Consider the following 26,310-nt stretch of genomic DNA (forward strand, 5'->3'; position numbering starts at 1 on the left):
AATGCCACTGACCTTCCGATTGGCCTCTACGACACGCCATGCTCTGTGACTGGCTAGGGCGTCAACCGGTGAGCCTACAGAGAGGCAGAGTGGGAGTGCCTCGCCTGTAAAGCCCGCCTTCCCTCATAAATAAAGGTCGAAGACGCGGAGTCAACGGGCGGAGCTAAATTTATCGTGATTCAAGCTGTCGCGGGAAGCCTGGAGGTGGAGCCCCATGTAACAAGATGACCCGAAGTTGCTCTGCAGTGGGCTGCAGTACCCGAGACACCGTGCTGAGCCGAGAGCGCGGCCTCTCCTTCCACCAGTGCGTGTGAGAGCAGCCGCGCCGCCATCGAGCTCGCCGCAGAGCCTGGCGAGCGTAGACCGGGGCGGGGCCGGGCGTTGCGTCGCGCTGTCGATGTGACGTGTGTGTCGTGGGGCAGGGAGCGGAAGTGAGAAGCGCCTGAAGTTGGGGTTTCTCGCTCACTTCTTCCTCAATGTTTACCTCCAAATTGCAGATCTTTTCCCACTGCGCTTTGCCTAATGAATTTTGAGTGAGGTTACTCAAAAGGAGTGGTCTCATTTAAAGAGAGGCGATCAGAAGGGAGGACAGTTGGGAAAACTGTTGCAAGCATGCGCCCCCATTAGACTTCGTGGCTTCTCTGAGAGCTTGAGTACTGATCAGTTTTGGCCTGTGCAGCCTAACCTTGCAAATTGTCGGCATTGTTGGTCGAGCTCTACAGGCCAGTACGATTCTGGGTGGATTCTGGGTGGTCGTGTGGTCGTGTCAAAGAAATTTCATATTGCTCAAGAATGGGAGCAGAATTTCATAGTAGTCCCATCTGAACCCATTTATAGTGCAAGTTGTTGTAGGTCATTCAAATCAATGTTAAAGATAAACCAAAAAGTAGAAGAGGAGGTACAATAGATCCTCACGGACAGAAGACGCGTACTCCCCGAGAGGTAGCCTATTAAAATATTAATAAGATGTAGAGAGATAATGGAAGTAATTTAATAAGAAGATAAACAGCATCATATCGGGCGCGGTGGTGCACACCTGTAATCCCAGCAAGTCGGGAGGCTGACGCAGGAAGATCTCAAATTGAAGACCAATTAGTGAGGTCCTAAGCATTAACTTTGCGAGATCCTGTGGATGTGAATGTAACTCAGTGGCAGAGTGTTCAGGGGTTCAATAGTCAGTAACAACAACAACAAAAGCTTCAGAGAGTGATAGATTGGTAGCACTTAAGTAGGAACAGCAAGGAAGAAGGCAAAGAGAGGGAGAGTGAAGATAAAATGTAGAGGAGTGGAAAGATAATTAGGAGATAAATTACGGAATAAATGCCAGGTTAAGGAATTTGGGCTATGTCTTTTGGATGGTCTTTTGTTGTTTTAATTGTGTGCTTTCTTGATTCTTCCTAACCTTTACTCATCAGTTGGTTCCCCTTCTCTTTTAAACTGATATCTTATGTTTACTTGCCTAAAGCCAGTAAACATATAGACTTTTTTTTTTCTTATCATGGAGCTCTCCCATGTAAAAATCTGAGTACATGCCCTGAAATCTGTGATACATATATCACTAGGCAAATTATTTAAAATTAGAATTAGGTATTACCAATTTAATTTTCTTCAGAACTCTCTATCTCATTAGTCATACTCATTACTCGGCAGTATTTGCCAACCTTTTCCGTGGCATTTTATGCATACAAAATGCTTCTATAATACTTTGAGAGAGATGACAAAACTGTTTGGGGTTCACTTATAGTAACTACTCTGGGGCTCCAGATGTCCCAAGCTACTCCATGTATTTGCCAGGTTTACCATTTGGGAAGCTTAGCATCAGGGATGGGTCTAATCATAACTTGGTAAACCAGCCTGCTTTTTAGAATGCTTCATTAACATCCATTAGTTAAGAATTCAATATAAAGTGATTTTCCTTTATTTGTAAAATAATTCTCTGTTTACTCTTGTTCAAGTATCTTTATTTTCCTGGAACAGTAAAATGAAAATCCCAGAAATGGAATTAATTCTTCCTAGGAAAGAACAAACTTTGGATAGTATTATACACTTTAGAAAGTGCTTTGGAATTCATTTGCAGTTTTATGTATATCTTATTACAGTTCTGTGAGAAGACTCAGATTGAAACATGTATCTAAGACCACACAGCTTCTAAAAAGTCATTGACACTTAAATATAAGCCTACCAATTCCATGTTCTTTCTTAAAATAATTTAGAGTATCTCAGAATTGTTTTACCATTCTGCTATGTTTCTAACCATTATCTGAGGAAATTTTCAACAGTCTCAATACCTAATAACTGTGTGCTTTTAAATATTAAAATATGCAAAAGTTATATGTAGGCATACACCATCTATAAATCTGTTTCCAAGATGAATCCAACAGGAGGGTACAAAAAGAAGCCAGCATTCTGCCATTGAGCACCTTTTTATTTATTTATTTTTAAAAATTTTCGGGCAAGATCTTGCTAAATTGAACAGGCTGGCTTTTAACTTGCAATCCTCCTGCCTCAGCCTCCTGAGTAGCTAGGATTACAGGCATAAACCACTGCACTGGGCTAGTTTGTGATTTTCTTTATGTTAATTTCAAAAGTTTCCAAACATTAATTTGGCTGGAATTTAAAAAAAATAAGAGAAATGCAAGAATATATACATATTTAAAATATATATATATACCTAATATATATATATATATATATATATATACACACACACACATACATACACACACACATACATACATACATACACACACACACACTTTTTTTTTTTTTTTTAATATGTGTTCAAGGCTAGGGGGAAAAAGGTACCTTAAAAAAATGTGGGAAGCAGGACAAGGAATGTACTTTTTCCACTACTTCATGGAAATGACATCAAAATCCAGTGGAAACATGATCTCTTCTCACACATTTTTAAGAGTTAGAAATTGAGGAGTGGATTAGCTGGATTCGATGAATTTGATGGTATCTCATAAGATTTCAGTTACCTGAAGTCCTGACTAGGGCTGAAGGATCTATTTTCAAAAAGGCTAATTTCCATGGCCTTTGGCAGGAGGCCTAAATTTCTCCCCAAGAAATCCACTCCACAGGACTGCTTATAAAGCTACAGATAATCTCCCCAGGGCAAAAGCATTCAGTTGAAAGAAGGAAGCTTCTATGCCTTTTATAATCTGGTGTCTGATTTCTCACTGTCACTTCTGCTTTAGCAACATTCTTTGCTAAAGTATTTCCTGGTCTTACTCAAGGAGAGGAGAATTAGAAGATAGAATTAGAATTGAAAGATAATTGAAGGGAGGAGTGCCAAAGAATTTGTGAACATGATTTAAAGTCATCACCCACATGTATTATTTAACCATTTAAAGACAATAGATTCTCTTAAAGTAGAAGAAACTGTCCCCATTAAACTAAAACACATAGGTACTTAGTTATTGAACTTCTGAATTCATAAAAAGAAATCAAAGAACTTTCAAAACAAATCAAATAAATTAAACTTACTTGACTGGATGTTATATTTATAGACAGCAGTTAAGAAATGGGTTTATATAAAAATACTACTGTAGTATTACTATAGTATCTTCGTGTTAATGGCACTTTAATATGATTGCTGTAGATTTCCAACTGATACCATACAACGCTCAAAATGGATCAGAGCTGTTAATCGTGTGGACCCCAGAAGCAAAAAGATTTGGATTCCAGGACCAGGTGCTATACTATGTTCTAAACACTTTCAAGAAAGTGATTTTGAGTCCTATGGCATAAGAAGAAAGCTGAAAAAAGGAGCTGTGCCTTCTGTTTCTCTATACAAGGTACTTAAATCCAGTTGCAAACAAAGCTACATTTTTCAGAGCCTTGAAAAAAATCAAGGCAGTTCACATTTCAGCTAGAATTTGCAGAGGTGAGAACATCCCAAGTATTAAATCCTGTAATGGATTTTAAATGCTTTAAAAATTAATTTTCTTGTTGTTTTTAGTCTATATGTAATAATAGCATTCTGCTTTGGAGCTTTTGAAAAAGTTTTATTACAAAAATCAACTAGTAGGTATAAGCGGTCTTAAAATTCAGGCTTTTGTTGAATAAGAGCTCATTATTTGCTCTTCCTAATAATGTTATTGATTTTGATCAAGCATATACCTAATTAATAGCATTGATATAAGGAAGAAATATATAGAAAATGAAAGAGTTTCTGTGAATGAGTCATCCATATTGACATTACATTTTTGTTTCTTTTCATTGTTTTTATCTTTTTACCCTTTAACTGTAACCTTTCAACGTGGTTTTCACTTTTTGCATAATCTGTGATAGTCTCTTCTATTCTTTAATTTTTTTGGTTGGGGGGGTACTGAGGACTGAACTCAGGGGCATTGAGCCAGCCCTATTTTTATTTAGAGACAGGGTCTCATCAGTTGCTTTGTGCCCCAGGGTCGCTGAGGCTGGCTTTGAACTTGAGATTCTCCTGTTTCAGCTTCCTGAGCCTCTGGAATTACCGGTGTGCTCCACCGTTCCTGGCTCTTAACTTCTATTCTGACATTAGTTTTGTTTTTGTTTTGGCCATGGACTTTTTTTTTTTGTGGTGGGGGGGTACCAGGGATTGAACTCAGGGGCATTCGGCCACTGAGCCACATCCCCAGCCCTATTTTGTACTTTATTTAGAGACAGGGTCTCACTGAGTTGTTTAGAGCCTTGCTGTTGCTGACTCTGGCTTTGAACTCGAGTTCCTCCTGCCTCAGCCTCTCATGCTGCTGGGATTACAGGCATGTACCACCTCGCCTAGCTCTTGACTTCTATTGTGACATTAGTTTTATCTTCCTCTTAACGCATTGGAGTCTCCTTCTTTCAGTGTTGTTTATCTCATTCCCCAAGTAGTTGATGTTAAATTCATATGTTCCATGTGCTTCCTGTTAATTAATCTATGTATTTCTGCCTGCCCTGAATTCTTTCAAACCACATGTACTTATTTACTTCGAATTTGATAAACTGACATCTGCTTTCATAATTTTGTGTGAAATCAATTATTACTACTATTTATTGAGACCACTGATGGCCCGGCATTAGAACAGGAGATTTATGCAAATTATATTATTGTATCCTCAAGACAACCCTGTTTTATCCACATTTCACACATGAGGACACAGGTATTGTGGAGTTTAAATGACAGCTAATGAGTAAGGGAACTGGGATTCAAAGGTCAGTCCTGATTCCAAAGCCTCTGTTCCCTCCATGCCTTCTTTTTTGCACAAATAATTTCCTGTCCCCTCCCTTAATCCATATTATTGTTCCTTCAAAGCACTATTCAAAACTCACTTCCAGGAAGCCTTCCCAAATTACTACCACCTTTCTATAGTTACTTACTTCAGAAACTTCAGCATCACATTAATACTTCTATATAGGTGCAAAGAATAAACAAACCACAACCTTGTGCATTGTTCTGTATACTGCACATTTTTAAAATTCAGAGTTTATGACTCTTTCCTTCACATCTAACTCTCCACAGCGACCAGGTACATGTTTTGTGTTCAGTGCTATTTTTACAGATTATCTCATGCTTGATGATTTCTAAAATAACTGTACTTTTATATTTCTGTCATAGATTCCTCAAGGTGTTCATCTTAAAGGTAAAGCAAGACAGAAAATCCTAAAACAACCACTTCCAGACAATTCTCAAGAAGTTGCTAGTGAGGACCATAACTATAGTTTAAGGAGGCCCTGGACAGGAGGTGCTGAGAAACTGACTGAGGTGCAACAAATGTTACAAGTGTCTAAAAGAAGACTTATCTCTGTAAAAAACTACAGGATGATCAAGAAAAGAAAGGGCCTACAGTTAATTGATTCACTTGTAGAAGAAAAACTACTTTCTGAAGAAACAGAGTGTCTCCTAAGAGCACAATTTTCAGGTATCTCCCCCAGTTCCTGTAATATTTACGAAATAACTTTTTTCCTGAATACCATTAAATATTTAATTTGCCATTACTTATGAAAACATGCTTTCTACTGGGAAGTAAAAAAAAAAAAAAATCCTAGTAGTTTAAACAAGAAGAATGAAAAGTAATCTTGAAGTCCTTTTATATTTCTTCCAATTATAAAAATAGCATTTATTATAGGAAAAGCAGAGAAGTATTTAAATGATAAAATAATGCATAATACTACTACTGAGAAATTAAATCATATGGTTTTATACAACTTTCTGTACTTTATTTGAAATAGCTTTGACCTATACTACTGCAGATTCTTTATAAACAGGTTTTTTGTTTGTTTATTTGTTGTAATGGGGATTAAATGCAGAGGCACTGAACTACATCCCCAGTTCTTTTTTTTTTTTATATTTTTAAGTTTGAGACAGGGTCTTCCTGAATTGCTGAGGGTCTCCCTAAGTTGCTGAGACTGGCTGGTGACTTGTGATGCTCCTGCCTCTGCCTCCCAAGTCTCTGGGATTACAGGCATGTGCCAATGCCCCTGGTTTCTAAACAGTTTTAATTGATACATAATTTATTACCAAAGTCCTGTTGCAATAGAGTTGACCTAGATAATTTGCAAAAGTGTCTTTGAGCTTGGAAATTATATGAGTCTCCCAATTTTTTTTCCCTAAAATATTCTATAGATATGTAAATCCATGGAAAGACTACTTAGACCTCTATGTGAACCAGGAAGAGGGGTAAAATAAGATTTGCCAACTTATTCTTTGAAAGTAGCAGAGATTTTAGATTTATATTCTGGTGAAAGAATAATTACTATTTCTAGAAAAATAGGGGAGAATATTCTATGTTTCCCCAAAAGAGGGGAACTGAAGTAAGAATTAGAATCTTCACAGAAACAGAAGATTTTTTTTTCCTTTTCTCTTTCACTGTTAGGCAAGATGATCTTTTCAATCTGAATAATACCCTATCCCTAGAAATGTTCTCTTCATTTAATTTTCACTCTCAGATAAATAGTAACCAGGTAAAAATAAAACAAAAATGTTCTCATACTCTAGAGGCTTAATTTGATCCAGTTACCATATTTTACTTCAAATGGTTGCAGGTATTATGTTGTTTTTCTGTTTGTTTGTTTTATACTGGGAATTGAACTCAAGTGTGCTTTACCACTGTGCTACATTCCCAGCCCTTTTTATTTTTAATTTGAATCTCTATAAGGTACTTAGGGCTTCTTTAAATTGCTGAGGGCTGACATTGAACTTGTGAGCCACCATGCCTGGCTCATTACAGATTTTTATCCCAAATTTTTTTTTGCAAAAAAGTGGGATATTACCATTATGTGAAGCTTCAAAAAATGTGCTGTTATTTCTTAAAAATCATTTATTACTAAACTGTCTTTGGTACCAGATTAGAACATATGGCATACTTGTGAAATATAGTATTTCATTTCCTCCCCTCTTCCTCTAAAAATTTCTTATCTGGCTGCCAATGAATAGTAAAACATGATTTAAATTGAAACTGTTTTCTTCTCTCTTTCCATCGAATGATGGAGATGAGCATGGTAAATTGGTTAGGGTGCCCTGAGCAGATATTAACTTGTGAACAAACTCAGTTTAAATGTGATTATTTGTATTTGAATTTTCATGTCCAGTCATTTTTGTATCCAAATGCTGTGAGCTGTACTTGAAAATTTATTATCCCATTTTTTATTATAAAAATAAATGTTATTTTAACAGATTTTAATTGGGAGATGTATAACTGGCGAGAAACAGCTGAGTACTCCACCGAAATGAAACAGTTTGCATGTACACTCTATTTGTGTAGTAGCAAAGTCTATGATTATGTAAGAAAAATTCTTAAACTTCCTCATTCTTCTATCCTCAGAACGTAAGTAATTAATTTTTGGATGTTAAATGAAACAAATAAATTGTTCTTTTATTGAATTTTGAACATTAAGGCTATTAGTATCCATACTCCCATTAATTACTTCATTTTCTGTTTAAAAACTTCTAGGTAGTATTTGCATATTATCACAATAGCAATGTTTTCACCCACAAGATGAGGACACATAGGCTGACAAAGGTTTTTGCATCTCAAATGTTAGAGACACTCTGGGTGGTAAAATTTGAATCTTGAAATATTGAAATTTCTAGTACACTTTAGTAGTTCTAATATCTCACTATTTTGGAAAATCTTTCACAGTTCTGATTAATACTATTTATTAAAGGCAAAGCACAAAAAGATCTGCATTTTCTGTAAGTACTGCTGTTGTTGCCACTGCAAGTTGTTCAGGGACCAGATTTTAGTAAATATCTTCTCAGGTTTTGTGCTCAGAATATATAGATACATTTATAATTGTCAGTGTGAAGTGAATAACAATGATTTTCTAGTAATGTCTTACAAATTTAATATTCAATCTTGGCTCTTCTTTATCACTAGTTTAACAGACTTCCTTTTTTAAGAAATGAAGGGGGATTCTCCTACATACCAAAAAAAAACCCAAAAAATTAAAAAAATAGGAAATGAGAGAAAAGGAAGAAAAAAAATGAATGCTTTTTTTTCTACACAGCATATACAATTATTTCCTATAGTCTTTTTTATGTGCATAGATTTATTAGGTTTTACATAGTTATGATCTTTTCTACATAAATTTCTGTATCACTTTATTATTTATGCCTTTTGTCTGTTATTTTGAACTCTTCATAGGTAAGTTTTAATAGCTGTATAATATTAGTTGGTCCTACCCTATTTAACCCTTATCTAACCATTGGACATTCATATTATTTTGACTTTTTGGTTGTAATTGCTATTTCATACATTGAGGTGAATATTTGTGTAATAAAACAAAAAATTTTTATCCCATTCTTTATTATAAAAGTAAATGTTATTTTAACAGATTTTAACTGGGAGATGTATAACTGGCGAGAAACAGCTCAGTACTCCACCGAAATGAAACAGTTTGCATGTACACTCTATTTGTGTAGTTTCTAATGTGAGGTTATCATATAGGCTTGGTGTTATACCTATTTACAAATGTCAATCACTTAGCAGACATATTTATAGACATTTTGTTTATATTTCTTGTCTTGTACCTTTTTAAGTTCAGTCCTCTCCCATATTAATTTTACCTAAAGCATTCCTTACTGGTTTTTCATGATGGTCTGTGTAAGACCTTTCACATGACTTTTCATCTTTATTTTCTATGTTTTTCTTCCTTCCCTATAGTTCTATACCAATTCCTAGCTAGATTAAATCTTTCCTAGTAGTTCTATTTCATGCTTTTCTTTCTTCTTGGGAGTTTGGTATTTGTAGTCTTTGTTGTAACCTGGCACATTTATATTTATAATTCCACTAATGCCATTACTTATTTCTTTGGATACTTTGGCTGTAACTAAGTTACATTGTTTAGGGTTATAGTAATGCATGCTTGTTATTAAACATTCAAACAGTAAGTGAATATTTAAATACTAGAAAATGAAAAACATGTATAATCTTTCTCCTTCCCTAATCTCATAAGGTAACTACTCTTAACAGTTTGGTAAATAGCCTCCCAGACTTACTTTGTGCTATGCTGGGGATTGAGCCAAGACAGGTAGGTGCTCTACCACTGAGCTACACCCCCAGCCTAGACTTTTTTTTTTCTCCAATCTATTTCTTGATAAAATTTTGCTTTAATGGCCATAAAATATTTTTATATATTAATGATACCTAGATTTTATCCTAGAAAATCTGGAAGGTCAAACATTTGTTTTTTATTACAATTCCATTTAAAAAAAAATATATTTTAAGACAGCTGTGCTTTAAGTAATAGATCTTTATAACCATTATATTTAATATTTATTCAATAAATATTTATTGATCAGGAGCGGCCAGTGAGGCAGGAGGAAAACCAGGAGGTTGTGATGGCCTGGAAGCCAAGTGTAGAAAGTATTTCAAGGAGGGAGTAGTCCACTATGTCAAATGCTGCTGGGAGATCAGATAAGGTAAGATGAGGACAGAGAATTGACTCTTGGGTTTTGCAAGCTAGAAGTCATTGATGATCTTGACAAAAGCAGTTGCAGTGGAGTGGTGGAAAGGTGAAACTGGCTTAAGTGGGCTCACAAAAGTCTGGAAATAAAGAAGACCCCCCCCCCCCAACACACACACACACACACAAAAAAAATATGTGTGTGTGTGTAAATTATAGGAGTTTTGCTATGAAGGAGAGCAGGAAAATACATCTTTGGTAGAAGGAAGGGTGTTGATTTGGCAGATGTTCTAGCACGTTTGTATGTTCATAGGAATGACAGAGTAAAGATAATTGGTGATTCATAAAAGAAAGGATAATTTCAGGAGGCTAACATCCAACACCATTTTGGAAATAAGTAACCTTAGCTACGACAGGAACCGTTCATCCATTAGATTAAGAAGAGAGGCAGAGACAGATAAAATAAGGCAATAGATTTGGTGGTGAGAAATGAATTTTGATCAGATTGCTTCTATTTTCTCCATGAAATAAAGCTATTAGTGGAGAGATGAGGAGGGAGGTATTAGAAATTTGGAACAAGAGGAAATGTTCACAGTTATCTTAGAGGCCAGAAAAAAACAAGTTACTTGGAAAATGTGGCACCAGAAGTGTTTTCAAAACTAGGGTTTTTTGGATGGAAAAAACAAATAGATGGTTAATGTTAGATGAGGACAAACCAAGCCAGCCTTAAATTTTTTTAAATCTTGGTTTGGTTAGGTAGGTAGGTACCTCTCACTGATTTCTGATTGTCATCTGTCTTTCTCTAATGCTTACCTTCATCAAACATATCTCTTATTAATTTTTTTTCTGTGCTGATGTTGGACCCTTTTTTTAATTCTCTTTGAATTATTTATGTCCACAGCCTTCTCAGAATAGTAATTTTTCTCATTCCAGGGCTTTGGGTCTTTAAGGTAGCTTACTTTCATAAATTCTTTGAAATTATGTCATCATGTCCTTAGATTTCCTTGTTATAATAATGATACACTTAGTGTGATTTTGGTCATAGTTACACAGTGATAGAACACTTGTTCCTTAGTTATATTCCTCTGTTTCTAATTTTCTTTGTTTATATTCACTGCAGTTTAACAAATTAACTTCTCATGTAGATTGGATACAGTGAGTCTCAAAAATAAACAAAATGGTGGGAAGAGCTTATAGTCTTACAGAAAAATAGATAGTATTACAGAGTTCTAGGATTCCTTTTTTCCCCAAGTAGTTTTAAGCCACCCAGCTAACTTTCTATAATCATTCCATAATGAAGCTTCTAGATATTAGTTAATTAAAAGTATGTTGATGAGAATGTAAATTAAAATTGGTGGGAACTTTCTGATAGTTTCAAATGTACACACCCAATTATGTGCACTTGAGATCCAAAATTTGATTTTAATTTCCTATTAAAGTTGAGTTAATTTATCCCAATTCATGCATAAATTATCTTTGCATCCTATTCTTACAAATTACACAAACAACATAAACAAGTGTGCTTAATATGTAATTGCACTATTTATATTGTCTAAAAAATTAAAACAACCTAAATGTTTTATAACATGGTTTAGTTAAATTCTTAATCATGTGACTGTAGGCTAATATTTAAAGACATGGAAAAATGACTCCCAACATTAAATGAAAAAAAAAAAATAAACCCAGTATAATTTTTGAAAACTACATCTAGGTATGCATACATATCTAGTTTCCTAGACTCCCTGAAATATTAACCGATTTTTTTTAATTTTTTTTCACTTTTTTTTAAAAGAAGGAAAAGAAGAATGTAATTTTTTATGTTCAGAATTTTTTTCCTCCAATTTTGGGAGAGAAGAAAGTTTGAGAAAAATCAGTTGCCTCCTATGCTGCTGTAACTTACACTCTTGGTTTAACTCTTAGATGTACCTTCACAAAATAAATCCAGTCTACTTATCTTTCCTCCTGATTTTCAAGACACTATTCAAGTACCTATGGACATTAAGATACTATTTAGATTTTCATTTAGAAAACAAGCCCAACCGAACAAGGCATTTTTTTAAAATCCCATTTAAAATAAAACTTTTACAGAGAGACATGAAGTATGTCTCAATGCATACTCTTGCATATGCAGCACATTTACATCTTGATGTTCATTTGAGAATACTAATGTAAAATAAATTAATTTTAAACAGTTAAAACTTGATGACATACCTGTGAAGGGTTTCCAACATACTAATGGGCTGTAGCATTACTCTGTTTTCTCACTGTGTTACTATTTCTGTTGTATTTTAAAATATTAACAACTGATATATACTTTTGTCTCCTAAATAGTTATCAGGATGTCTTTTGCATACTATAACTATCTATCTCAAAACTATCTGTGCCTGAAATCAATTTATTGTATCATAATTGCCATTAGAGTATAGGTTATATTTCTTTGTTTGTGAAAGTGCATTGTAGGAGTTTTATTTACAAAACTTCTAGGTTGCAACTAAACTATTTGGAAAGCCCTGTCTTGACTGAGATGGGACTGCAAGTTCTAGGTCAATCTGGGCAACTTAGTGAGACCCTATCTCAAAATAAAAAAATAAGAAAGGACTGGATGTGTAGCTCAGTTGCAGAGCACCCTTGGCTTCAATTCCCAGAACCCCCAAAATAAAATAAAATTGCACATGAGTCAAAGGAAAAATCACAATGGAAATAAATATGGCTGCTTTCTTTTTGGGAAACAAATTATAGTAAATTATAAGAAAGAAGAATTCTGAAGATGGACACTAACAATAATAGGAAGAACTGATTAGCAGCTGGGAAGTTCAGGGGTACTATGAAACAGCTCCTAAGGTAATAATGAAGGTACGTTGTATAAGAACCAACACATGCAGATACCTTAAAGCTTCTTACAGTGTAATTTTGAGGCTGCAAGGAATGAGCAAAGCACCGAAGGTCTGGGTATCAGGAAAGTTGGGTTTCAAATTTGTCCATAACTAATAGCACAATATAGGCAAAGTTGCTCAACCACTCCCTTTTCCCAGATTCCTAATCTGTAAAATGAGGTAGATATACTAGATGTACTCAAAGGTTCCTCCCCTTTCTTCAGTTTCTTCTTTCAGTAAATGTTCAGACAAGACTGGTTTACTATCCATATTGTAAAAAGATTGATCAGAACATACTAGATAATTGATATGTGTATTATTTGAAGAATAAATGAGCCAGGCATGGTGGTACACACTTGTAATCCCAGTGACTTAGATGGCTGAGGCAAGAGGATTGCAAGTTCAAAGTTAATCTCAGCAACTTATAGAGGCCCTAAGAAACTTAGTTAGATCTTCTCTCAAAATAAAAATAAAAAAGACTGGGGAATATGGCTCAGCAGTTAAGCAACCCTGGATTCAATCCCCAGTACCAAAAAAAAAAAAAGGAAGAAATGAGAAAAATGATGTTGTGTGTTTGCATATTAAGATCCTAGTTTGTGTTTCTTTATTATTTCATTGTATCTATGAATATCTTCTTGAAATGTATAATTTGGATACTTGACTTTTATTTCTACAGGGATTTGAGGTTACATTTAGTACCATTTAAGTCTTGTTCCTTTTTTTCTTTTTATTTCCTTATTTAAGTTTGTGTTTTAATTTTATATTTTTCTAGGTGGTTATCCAAATGCAAACCCAGTCCAGGTTTCAACAGCAATATTTTTTCTTTTCTTCAACAAAGAATAGAGAATGGAGACCAGCTATATCAGTACTGTTCATTGATCATAAAAGGTATCTCTCTCAAGGAACAACTTCAGTGGGATCCCAGCAGTAACAGTTTGCAAGGGTTTATGGACTTTGGTCTTGGGAAACTTGATGCTGATGAAACACCACTTGCCTCAGAAACCATTTTGTTAATGGCAGTGGGTATTTTTGGTCATTGGAGAACCCCTCTCGGTTACTTTTTTGTAAACAGAACATCTGGATACTTGCAAGCTCAGCTGCTTCGTCTGACTATTGGCAAACTGAGTGACATAGGGATCACAGTTCTGGCTGTTACGTCTGATGCTACAGCTCACAGTGTTCAAATGGCAAAAGCATTGGGGATACATATTGATGGAGACAACATGAAGTGTACATTTCAGCATCCTTCATCTTCTAGGCAACAGATTGCATACTTCTTTGATTCTTGCCACTTGCTGAGATTAATAAGAAATGCATTTCAGAATTTTCAAAGCATTCAGTTTATTAATGGTACAGCACATTGGCAGCACCTTGTGGAATTAGTAGCTCTAGGAGAACAGGAATTATCATATATGAAGGGAATCCCAAGAAAACATGCAAATTTGAAAAATCATGTATTGAAAATGAATTGTGCTGCTCAACTCTTTAGTGAGAGTGTAGCCAGCGCATTAGAATATTTGCTGTCAGTGGGCCTTCCTCCTTTTCAAAACTGTATTGGTACTATCAATTTTTTACGTTTAATTAACAACCTGTTTGACGTTTTTAATAGCAGAAACTGTTATGGAAAGGGTCTTAAAGGACCTCTGTTACCTGAAACTTTTAGTAAAATAAATCATGTATTAATTGAAGCCAAGACTATTTTTCTTACATTATGTGACACTAGCAATAATCAGATCCTTAAAGGTAAGCGGAAATTAGGGTTCCTGGGATTTTTGCTTAATGCTGAGAGCTTAAAATGGCTCTACCAAAATTATGTTTTCCCAAAAGTCATGCCTTTCCCTTATCTCCTGACTTACAAATTCAGTCAAGACCATCTGGAATTATTTCTAAAGATGCTTAGGCAGGTATTAGTACCCAGCTCCAGCTTTACCTGCGTGGCATTCCAGAAAGCTTACCATAATTTAGAGACCAGATACAGATTTCAAGATGAAGTTTTTCTAAGTGAAGTAAGCATCTTTGACATTTCAGTTGCTCGAAGAAAAGATTTGGCCCTCTGGACAGTTCAACGTCAGTATGGTGTCAGGGTTATGAAGTCGCTTTTTCACAAAGAAGATATTTGTCAAGACTGGTCTAATTGTTCACTAAGTGAGGCATTACTAGACCTGTCAGATCAAAAGCGAACTCTTACCTGTTGTGCTGGTTATATTGCAAGTAGGTTATCAGCTGTTTTAACTTGTGAAGACTGTATCAGTGCACTGTATGCATCAGATCTTAAAGCCTCTAAAATTGGTTCACTGTTATGTGTTAAAAAGAAGAATGGTTTGTATTTTCCTTCAGAAAGTCTATGTCAGATAATAAATATTTGTGAACAAGTTCTAAGAACCCATTCAAGAATGGTAGTTTTTGAACTAGTTCCTAAACACAGGGAATTGTATCTTCAGGAGAAAATATTACATGAGCTTTCTGGGCATAATTATCTTTTTATAGATTTAAATGAGCATCTCTTTGATGGAGAAGTTTGTGCCATCAATCATTTTGTAAAGCTACTAAAGGATATAATAATGTGTTTCTTAAGTATCAGAGCTAAAGATGTAGCTCAGTACTCTTTAAGATTCCATTCAGAAAGAACTGAAAGGAAGACTGTCAAAGAAACACGGATCTTTACAGGATTACAAATGTTTAAGTTTCGCTGATACCAATAAATTTAGACATTTGCTAAGTAATGATGGATATTCATTAAAATGAGAGCTCTTAAAATATATTACCATTTTTCTTAAGAATATTTGGTCAACGTTTTTTTTAAAAGCTCACTCTACCATATTTTATAAGTTGACCATTCTGCACAGTGGACAACTTTGCAATTTTGACTTAATGAATATTATAAACTCTGCTCATGTCTTGGAATGGCCCATAGCATTTGAGTTTTCCAAACTGTACAAAGTAGTAAGTCTGTCAGAACAGACCACCAACAGGTGCTATCTTTGAAGTTACTCCTATAAGAGTGATTTGAACTGATGCACTTTTGACTTGTTCAAAGAGTAACAACCATTCAGAATCACCCAAACATGGGCTCCTTTGCTAAATAACTACATTTCCTTAAAGAATTTGATTTATAATTCTTAAGAATGTTAGCAAAATACTTATAAAACCTTTATATTTCATATTTAAAAATGAAAGTTAAGTTGTGCTTTGAACATTAGGCTAAAGTAAAAAGCAATTACCACAAAGATCCCCTTGTCCCGGGGTACTCTAAAATAGAAAAACTTTAGTCAGACAGAAGGTAAGTATGTGAACAATGAGATTGTTCTTTGTGTTATATCCAAGCAGGAAAATGCAGTCTGGGAAGAGTAAAGGTGATGTGGTTTTTACTATCCAAGTCCCTGGATTTTGAAATATTTCTTTTGAATAATATAATAGGGTAGATACTTCACCACTTGACTCCTGTTGGAAGAACCCAGTGCTCATCAGAGACTGGGAAGAAGCCTTTATTTCAACTTCTGTTCTTTCTGAGATGTGTTTTCAGGGAGGCTAAAATAATCAAACATACCAATATTGATTGACTAATAGAATCATAGCATGTGATTAATAAACTAGAAAATAATGGTCTATTTAGACAATGGATATGGAAAATTTTGTCTTAATTACATAATGGTATTTGTCCCTCAGAAATTTAGGAGTTTAAATCCAAAGGTGGAAAGCATGTTAAGAATAATTTTCTCCACTCTCTCACATATTTGAAAAGATAAGTAGAAAAGCATGCAGGTACCTAATTTTCACAAATAGGAGCATGCTAATGAATAAAAGAAACAAGAACGTATTACTCACCTGCCTTATAAAACATGTCTTTTTTGTCATTGAGTGTCACAAAGTAAAGTTAATGCTAATATAAAATTTTAAATTACAAAAGATTGCTGGGTGTGGTGGTACAGTCCTGTAATTCCAGCAACTTGGAAGGTGGAGGGAAGAGTATCACAAGTTTGAGGCCAACTTCAGCTTCTTAGACCCTGTCGCAAAAAAATAAAAAAAGATCCGTGCGCAGTGATGCACTCCTGTAATCCTAGTAGCTGGGGAGGCTAAGACAGGAGGGTGGCAAGTTCAAAGGCAGCCTCAGCAACAGCAAGGCGCCAAGCAACTCAGTGAGACCCTGTCTCTAAATATAAAATACAGAATAGGCTGGGAATGTGACTCAGTGGTCAAGTGCCCCTGAGCTCAATCCCTGGTACCACCCCCCCCAAAATAAGGATTGGAGATAGCTCAGTAGTAAAATGCCCCTGGGTTTGATCCCCAATGCTACCGGAAAAAATAATAATAATAATTACAAAGTAAAAGTTGAAATTCCCCTTAAAAAGTCTGTCTTGATGTATTTGTTTATTCTACCTCAGAGACATATGTTTTGAAATATAATCAGTGTTATATTTTATATAAGAACCTATTACTAGAAGTTTCAGTCTTCTGGGTTTTTTTTGTTTGAAAATCACCACCATTAATTTATTGCTTATGTAAATCAAGTTTTGTACCTGAGCTTTATTTAAAGCAAGGTTCACATCTATAGTGTCTGTTACTCCTTGTTGTTATGTTTGACTAATGTACTAATATATTCTGTATTTAAAGAAATTGTTTCGTGTTATTCCTTTCAGTGCTGGATAAATTGGGCAAATGTTGAAGGTGAGAGAGAATATTTCCATTACTACTTTTAGCTCATTTAATTGCTTTATATCCCTTTTACCTGATATAGCATGCTTTGCAGCAAAATATTCATATTTGATTAAGGTATTAGTTATAATTTCTACTCTGCATCTTTTTTTTCCTTCAGAGAAAAACATTCTCTTAAAAAAAATTTATCCATCCTACTTTCCAACAAATAGAGTTGGGATAACTGGATATCCACATGCAAAAGAATCAATTCAAAATGAATCAAAGAATTAAATGTCAGAGGTAAAGCTATAAAACTTAGAAGAAGGGGCTGGGGATTTAGCTCAGTTGGTGGAGTGCTTGCCTCGCATGCACAAAGCCCTGGGTTCAATCCCCAGCATCACCAAAAATAAATAAAACTTAGAAGAAAATAGAACTGGATTAGGTGTTTGTGTTTTAGCTAAGACACCAAAAAAAGAAAAGAAACGAAACAATAGAAATTGGACTTCATCAAAATTAAAAACATGTTTACATGTTTCAAGGAGATACCAAAAATGTAAGACTGGGGCTGTTGCTCAGTGGTATAGCACTTGCCTCGCATATGTGGAGTACTGGGATTTAATCCTCAGTACCACATAAAAATAAATATTGTGTCCATCTACAACTAAAAAAATATTTTTTAAAAAATGTTAAAGAGGGCTGGGGATGTGGCTCAAGTGGTAGCTCTCTCACCTGGCATGCGTGCGGCCCAGGTTCGATCCTCAGCACCACATACAAACAAAAATGTTGTGTCCGCCGAAAGCTTAAAAAAAAAAAAATGTGAAAGACTGGGGCTGGGAATGTGGCTCAAGTGATAGCGCACTCTCCTAGCATACGTGAGGCACTGGGTTCGGTTCTCAGCACCACATAAATGTGAAATAAAGATACTATGTCCACCTAAAAACTAAAGAAATGAATATTTTTAAAAAATTTTAAAGACTATGAATGGAGTGGAAATTTTGGAAACCATTTCTCATATAGGATTTGAGTCCAGAATACACTAATAACTCCTATAACTCAATAACCAAAATTTTAAAAATGGGTAAAGAATAAGTAGACATTACCATAGGAGATAGTCCCAAATGACTATGTTTGGCATCATGAGCCATCTAAGAAATGCAAATCAAATCACTGTAAAAATGTTTCTTCTGACCAACCAGGATGGCCATAATAAAGAAGACAAAGCAAGTGCTGGCAAGAATGGGGAAATTGTAACCTTCATTCACTGTTGGTGAGAATGCTAAATAATACAGCTAGTGCATATGCTTAGAAAAACAGCCTGGCAGTTCCTAAAACAGTTTGACAGGGTTAACTATAACCAGTGGTGCTCTTAGGCATATTAGCAAGAGAAATTAAAACATGACCACACAAAAATTTGTACAAAAACTTCATAACATAATAGCCCAAAGGGAAAAAAAATCCCTAAAAGTCTGGTGACTGCTAAGTGGGTAAATAAAAATATGCTATATCCATACAATGGGTCATACAGTAAGTATATGTTTAACCTTATAACAAACTGCCAAAACTTTTTTTTACAAAGTGTACCGTTTGGCATTCCAACTCCAAAGTACAAAAATTCCAATTGCTCTACCTCCTCCTCAGCACTTGGTAATGTCAGGTTTTGTTTTCTGTTTGAAATAGCTAGGGTGTGTAGTGATCTTTCATTTTTATTTGCATTATCCTAATGGCTAAAGATGTGGAGTACATTTTCATCTCCCTTGTTTTTCATTTATCTCCTTAGGTAAAATGTCGGTTCAATTCTTAGGCCCATATTTTGGAAAGTTGATTGCTTTCTCGATGTTATATATTCTAGATATTTGTTTGTTGCCCTGTCAGATGTGTTTTGCAAATATTTTTCAGTTTGTGACTATTTAAATTTTCATAATATCTTTTGAAGAGTAAATAAATTTTCATAAGTCTAATATTTCCAATTTTCTTTTAGGAATTATACTTTTTAATGTTCAAGAAAATCTTTGCCTAAGCCAAAGTATCAAGATTTTCTTACAGATATTTAGTAGTTTATGTTTTACATTTAAGTCACAATCCATTTTAAGTTAACTTTGGTATATGAGTTAAGGTTCATGTTTTAATTTTGAATCCAGAACCTCAGACATGCTAGCCAGGTGGCTCTACCACAGAGTCACATCCCTAACCCTTTTTAGTTTGAGATAGTCTTGCTAAGTTGCTCAGGCTGGCCTCAAACTTGTGTTGTTCTTGCCTCAGTGTTGTGAACAGCTGAAATTATAGGTATTTGCCACCATGCCCAGCAGGTAGATTGGTATTTTGACATATAGATATCCCAACACTATTTGTTTAAAAGATTGTCCTATTCTTTCTAACCTTTGTACCCCTCTCAAAAAATTTACTATATATTTATATATAGTATATGGTTGTTTTTGTACTCAATATTTTTTCACTGATTTTCACCTATGGGTCTATCATTTCACCAAGACCAGAGTATTTTTAATCTAGCCTTTTATTTATTTATTTTTTAGTTTTGTAGTTGTAGGTGGACACAGTACCTTTATTTACTTTTATGTGGTGCTGGAGATTGAACCAAGTGCTTCTAACATGCTAGGTAAGAGCTCTACCATGGAGGTACAACTGCATTCCCCCTTATATGTTTTTGAAATCAGGTGGAAGTCCTCCATCTTTGTTCTGTTTTCAAAAATGCTTTAGTTATTCTAGTTGTCCTTTTCTATGTAGATTGTATAATGAGGTTGTCAGAATTTTGTCAGAGTTCTGTTGAATCTGTAGATCATTTGGGGGAAAGCTGGCACACTGAATCTTTCAATCCTAAAAAAGGGCATCATGTTATCTTTTTTCTTTGATTCTTATCAGTAATTTCTATTTTTCACTATACAGACTTTATATATTTTGGGAGGAGGAGGATTTCGTGCGTTTTTGCTGCTGGTATAAATGGTAATTTAAAATTTCAGTTTCTAAATGTTTATTGCTGCTGTGTGCAAGTATAGTTGACTTTTACATATTGATCTTGCTAACCTCACTTGGTAGTCCTAGTAGCTTTCCTTAAATTCTTTGCTTTTTCTGCATAGGCAATCATATTATCTACAAATATAGTCTCATTCATTTCTGATCTATGGGCCATTTTCCCCCCTTGCCTTTGTACAATGACCTCTACTGCTGAATTGAAAGAGTGCCTTGTTCCAAGTCTCATTGTCTTTACCATGTGTACTGTGAGCTTTTGGCTTTTTTTTTTTTTTTTTTTTTTAGTTGTAGGTGGACACAATACCTTTATTTTATTTATTTATGTGTAGTGCTAAGGTTCGAATCCAGGGCCTTATGTGTGTTAGGTGAGCACTCTACCACTGAGCCATAATCCCAGCCCAGCTTTTGGCTTTTTTGGAAATGCTTTTTTATCAGGTTTATTCTCGATTTGTGAGAGTTGTTTTTTGATTTTTGATCATAAATGGGTATTGAATTTTCTTTCTTCAGCACCTTTTTGGGGGAGAATTTTTGAGAATGAATTATATGCATATGAATTCTAAGTTTTTCTATATGCACAGTCATTTTTTACATTTGAAATGAGTATTTCATTTTTTAAAATATATTGATTTCAGTGAATTATATTATTTTTAATAGTGTTGGATCAACTTTTTATTTCTGGGATAGTCAGTTCTACTTGGTCATGATATATTTTTCTATATTGACATATTTCATTTGCCAACTTAAATTAGTTTCATTGAAGTCCCTGTGATCTTAACAATAAACAGTTTCTTGAATATACATTATAATTTATTGCCTTTGAGTAGAAACTAATATTTTTTTAAACTGATAATGTTTAAATTCTCTCACAAAATCTACTTTTGAGAAGAAAATATTTAAATTAAAAAAAATTTACCATTATAAGGCTCAGTTGGTAAAGAGCTTGTCTCCCACGCACAAGGCCCTGGGTTCAATCCCCAGCACCATAGACACACACACAAAAAAGCCATTATAGCTTTCATTTTATAAAGTCACTTGGATTGGGCTAGGGTTATAGTTCAGTGGTGGAACTTGCTTGGTATTGTGTAAGGCCTTGTGGGGGATGGGGATGGATAGTGGTTCTTAAAAAGCTCACATTTGATCTACAATAAATGTGGATTAAAGAAGTCTTAAGTGAAAAAAAAAAGCCTTAAATAAATATAGAAAATAACCCCAATATTAAAGACTTAGGTGACTGGCTTTAATTGGCAACTCCAGAATTCTATATAAAAATACATAAGGGATACAATATAGCCAAACGTAGGGCTAGAGATCCTGTTTGAAGCTTCAATTACAAGACACATTAATTTTCTTAATGATGTTTTACAACAGTAAAAATAGAAAACTTTTCTAAAGGTATTTCTATTTATATGAGATTGAGAAAATGTCAGTCATCAAATATGAAAAAATGGGAAAGCTAAAGTATTACACACCTCCTCCCTCACCCAGTATGTTCTCATTGTTTTAGTACTTACTTGTAGCATTAAGATTCTGAGAGATGAGACCTACAGGTTGCTTTTAGTTCTTCAGGGATAAGGAAACAAAAGTGGTCATCATAATAACATCATACATTAAAACGCAAAGAGTAGATGGAGTTTCTGCTCTTAGAAGAAAGCGGGAAAGGGAGAAAGCACATTCTCATTTCAAAGCAATTTATGTTAATGATAATTAGGCAAAAATAATTTTTGCTTGTGTTTTCAGAAGTAATGTCAAATTTACTTGAAAGATAATTTAAAAGGATTCTTGCAATTAAATATTTAAAAGTGGCATTAAACTAAAGAAAGAATGCAAAACCTTTATTTTGTTACAGAATAGTATAAATGTTTATTTTCTGTATGATTTACTTTCCTATCCTGTTTTTACAATATAGAAAAGTGTATTTGAATAGCTCTAGTAAATATAAATTTAATCTTTCTACTTTGGGATGTAAATAGAGCTAGAAAATTATATACCCAACCCTCCCCAAATAGTCTTTTAAAATTGTTGGATTACTGTGGCTATTAATCTTGTTCAGCAATTTGATGCAAATGCCTAAATACAAAAAGTTGTTTAGTAAGTACTACACAGGAAGAAAAAGGCGTAATTCTTTAGATAGCTTCTTGAAAATCAAAAACTAGTAGCATTTGATTGCACCTTCAAATTTTTACAAGCAAGACATTCTTAAGCAATGCCATCATACATAATCTACAATTGTAATCAAAATTTCACAAACATTTTCTGCACACTGTATATAAATACACATCACAATGGTGCAATTAGAATTAACACAGAATATATACAAAATGAACAAAGTTTAGGTTCAGACCAAAAACTTATTGCAATCTTTTGAAAAATAACTTCATTAGATATTATTTTATCCTCTTACACTAATTTACATTTATACAAATTTAATTAGACATACTAGATTGAGGTGCTAAGAATGTTTGCACTATCTACATTTAAAGTTACTGCACTATAATTTTATAAATCCAAATTTCAAAAGAAGGATACTTTAATGAATAACGGAATCCTCTTCTGGATTACTTAATTTCTATTGCCTATATCTCGCATGTTCATATGAACATATATACACACTTAATACATACAACTATAGAGTCCTTGTAGGAAATGTAATGATCATATACTAATAATTACTGAGGATTAAAGTACCTAACAAAACGCCTGAATTCCAACATGGTTTTTTGTTGTTATTTTGTCATAAAATCAGGAGTCCTATTAAAAGGCTCTTAAATTCATAGAGTTTTTAAATTACTGAAAATGATTTAGGTAATTTCAACAATTATCTGAAAACACACGTACCTTCAGCTTACCAAATCACTGGCTAAAAATAATGGCATATTAAACATCCCATATAAAAACAAATCCCACTATAATTTTGAATGCTTTGTTAGGCAGCCCATTTGAGTAAATCAATTAAGAGTCGTGTATTGGTTTGAAACTTTTCTGTTCAAAAATCTACAATGAAAACTGTAGAGATGAAAAATCTTTCCCTAAATTCACTCTTACAGCTTCTTTATTCCTTATTTCTCCATTCAAGCCAAATTTTATACTTGATAGTTATGAGGGGAGAGGATCTACATTAACACTACATAATGTTTACTTCTATTCACACATACCTCATTTTAACAATACCCAGCAATCACTTATTATTACAATTTATTATTTCAAACACATACCACCTCTGAAAGACAATGGAGACATCCTTCAGCATGTTAGCCATTCCTCATTATAGAAAAACTGCCCATCCTTTGAAAATCACTTACTGTCCCTTAATATTTTGTTTTCTTTTGTTCTGTTTTTTTTTTTTTTGAAAATATAACTTTTAATTTTAAAAGTGTGCCTGGGGATTGCTTCCCCTTCTAATTTACCAAAGTGACAATAGCATATCCCAGAATTCACCCTAAAAAAGCTAATTTTTCTTAAAAAGATAGCACTTTTCTAAACATGTCGTCCAAATATGTTCCATAATTTGTTTATGTAGACATTCTGTCTATGTTTATTCTAAATCTAGAACCAAAGAATGACTGGGCAATACCAATGCTGCTTTGGTTTTTTCTACTGAACAAAGTCATACAACGCCATACATTATAAATTATATCATAGTAATTTATAAATGTTCTTTGCCAATAGAATCAGAAGGATAGAACATCTAATTCTTAAGAAACCCAAGTAAATTAAAAATCTATATAATACAATAAAGAAAAAATTTTAAAAGAAAAATTCTATTTAGAAGGGGCATAGAATTAACTAAGATTTAAAATGTACTAATTTCCTCATTTAAAATTTCTTCTCTTTCAATATTATAATTTCAGGTCTCTTAAAACAAGGACTGAATTCAAATACAGTAATTGTTAAACTATCTTCCAGACAGTCAAGCATCCTTAAAATTTCTGTACAGGTTCATTTATCAGTCTTGTGCAAGAGTTAGCAATTCATGGCACAAGGGTCACTTTTTGCTTTTCCTGCAGAGTTGATGACGCTCATCAAACATCGTCCGAATTCCTCAAGAATCATCCGCTCTGCTGCTGCCTTTGATTTTCCCTTCTTGTCTGCCTGCTCTGCCTGGGCGAGAAGGCAATTACATGTGGCTTCAGCTACTTCCTTAGTTACAAATGTAAATGGCAACCTGAAATGATTTTTGAGAGAGAAAGAGAGAGATGATGATGAGGTTGAATTACAAAAGTAACATCCTTTTGTATTGACTCTTTGACAATTCCAGGTTCTACAACGAGCACAAACACATCCTAAAGTGCTTTAAAATACTGTTTGGGAAATACAACATTTAAGGTAAAATATGTGATTACTTTGACAAGGTTATTTGTTTAACTAAAAGATGTAATTCTACCTATGTAAGTTCCATGAGTGCAATCTTTGTTTTACTTACTAATGTTTTCCAGTGCCCAGAATACATCCTGACACAGACATTTTTTATGAGAATTTGCTGAATGAATGAGTAATATTGGGAGTTGAAAGCACTATCTTTTAGGCAATAATGAAAATAAAGTACTTTACCACACCCCCTTCTATTATTACTATCTCTTGGTACCAGATATTGAACTCAGTGGCACTCAACCACTGAGTCACATCCCCAGCCCTGAAATTAAAGCCTACTAGGTTGTCACACAATTGTACCAAAATCTTTAATGTGTAAAGAAGCACTTTAAATTTTAAAATCTTAATATTACAATGACATTATACAATTAGTAATATAACATAATAAAAGTGCTCATTATAAAGTCTTTGGGAACTACACGAGAAGTAAAAGGAAAGAAAGAATCCCAGGTTAGAAATAATTAGACAAAGGCTTGTTAGCATGCTGGTATAGCTTTATACTATTTTTTGTAACAATAGCTTTTTTGTTTTGTTTTTTTGGTATCATGGATTGAACCCAGAGGAACTTTACCACTGAGCCACATCCCTAACCCCTTTTTATATTTTATTTAGAGACAGGGCCTTGCTGAGTTACTGAGACTGACTGTGAACTTGTGATCCTCCTGCCTCAGCCGCCCAAGCCACTGGGATTACAAGCACGCACCACTGCACTCAGCAATAGTTTTAATTATAATATATAATTTTGTGTTTTCACTTCATATCATAAACATTTTCCCAAGTGGAAAGATTGTAAATATTTTACTGTAGCAGTATCTTTAATCTCCACATGGAGATCTGATTTAAAGATTTACTAAAAGACCAGGAAGGACCCATACCATAACAGTAACTACTAAGTTCCACTTTATTCAGTCAAGAAACATTTGCAAATTATATTTCAGTTGTAAGAGAACTAAAAGCTGAACTACTTTGTACAAAGGAGCCTTCCTTGTATAAGCATTAGATATTATTTCAACTTAAGCATTTTAAATAAAAGCCCACTTGGAAGGCTTATACCACTTAATAATTTCTCAAATAAATTCTCTAATAAGCTTTTAAATATAAACCCAAGTCCAAACTGCAAACTGTATTGGCATCAGGCCCTGATAAATGCTGGGGATAGGATAATTACATTCTGAAAGGGGTATAAAATTTTTGGTTTTCTTAGGAGATTCTAAAAATTACATACTCATCTACCTACCACTGAACTACATCCCCATCCCCCTTCTATTTTTCACTTTAGATGGGGTCTAAGTTGCTGAGGTTGGCCTCAAACTTGAGATCCTCAGCCTCTTGAGTTGCTAGAATTATAGGCCTAAGCCCCCTCATCTGGTTTACTGTGCATTTAGAATTGTACAATATATTTGACAAGAGATTGTTCTGTTATCCTTAAATTCCTTAAAGTAAATATAGATGGAAAGGAAATTTTAAAATCAGGTTTTCAATAACCAAAAGTATAAACTCAACTTTTGTCTCTCTCCAAGAGAAACTTTACTAAAAATGAATATTTGAGAAACACTATAAAAAGAGATAAAAATATTGA

General features: G+C 34.2%; 3 protein-coding genes across 8 annotated transcripts in view; 1 reads left to right on the forward strand and 2 right to left on the reverse strand.

The window, feature by feature from the left end:
• Positions 1-353, reverse strand: part of Sec31a (SEC31 homolog A, COPII component) — a 75,745-nt gene extending 75,392 nt beyond the window's left edge. For 2 of the 3 annotated variants that reach the window (XM_076863908.1, XM_076863902.1), the window contains exon 1: positions 13-353. In XM_076863908.1, coding sequence (XP_076720023.1) covers positions 13-40 — 28 coding nt within the window. In that variant the 5' untranslated portion in view covers positions 41-353. The remainder of the gene's footprint in view (positions 1-12) is intronic. The other variant, XM_076863903.1, reaches the window with a different exon arrangement.
• Positions 150-17,288, forward strand: Thap9 (THAP domain containing 9). Its single transcript, XM_076863920.1, has 5 exons — positions 150-304; positions 3,605-3,800; positions 5,582-5,885; positions 7,640-7,790; positions 13,516-17,288. The coding sequence occupies exons 1-5, from the start codon at positions 225-227 to the stop codon at positions 15,434-15,436; spliced, it is 2,652 nt and encodes an 883-aa protein (XP_076720035.1). The 5' UTR covers positions 150-224; the 3' UTR covers positions 15,437-17,288.
• Positions 17,289-22,190: 4,902 nt separating this feature from the next.
• Positions 22,191-26,310, reverse strand: part of Lin54 (lin-54 DREAM MuvB core complex component) — a 73,890-nt gene continuing 69,770 nt past the window's right edge. For 3 of the 4 annotated variants that reach the window (XM_076863872.2, XM_076863873.2, XM_076863876.2), the window contains exon 13: positions 22,191-24,525. In XM_076863872.2, the coding sequence (XP_076719987.2) occupies positions 24,324-24,525 (202 nt within the window). In that variant the 3' untranslated portion in view covers positions 22,191-24,323. The remainder of the gene's footprint in view (positions 24,526-26,310) is intronic. The other variant, XM_076863875.2, reaches the window with a different exon arrangement.

Source organism: Callospermophilus lateralis, chromosome 8 (assembly GCF_048772815.1).
Source record: "Callospermophilus lateralis isolate mCalLat2 chromosome 8, mCalLat2.hap1, whole genome shotgun sequence".
Taxonomy (NCBI): domain Eukaryota; kingdom Metazoa; phylum Chordata; class Mammalia; order Rodentia; family Sciuridae; genus Callospermophilus; species Callospermophilus lateralis.

Excerpts from the sequence above, each read along its gene's own strand:
- Thap9 (XM_076863920.1), top strand. The coding sequence starts at position 225 with ATGACCCGAAGTTGCTCTGCAGTGGGCTGCAGTACCCGAGACACCGTG. Across the intron at positions 305-3,604 it reads CGCGGCCTCTCCTTCCACCA|ATTTCCAACTGATACCATAC; the intron begins GTGCGTGTGAGA and ends TGATTGCTGTAG. Across the intron at positions 5,886-7,639 it reads CCTAAGAGCACAATTTTCAG|ATTTTAATTGGGAGATGTAT; the intron begins GTATCTCCCCCA and ends TTATTTTAACAG.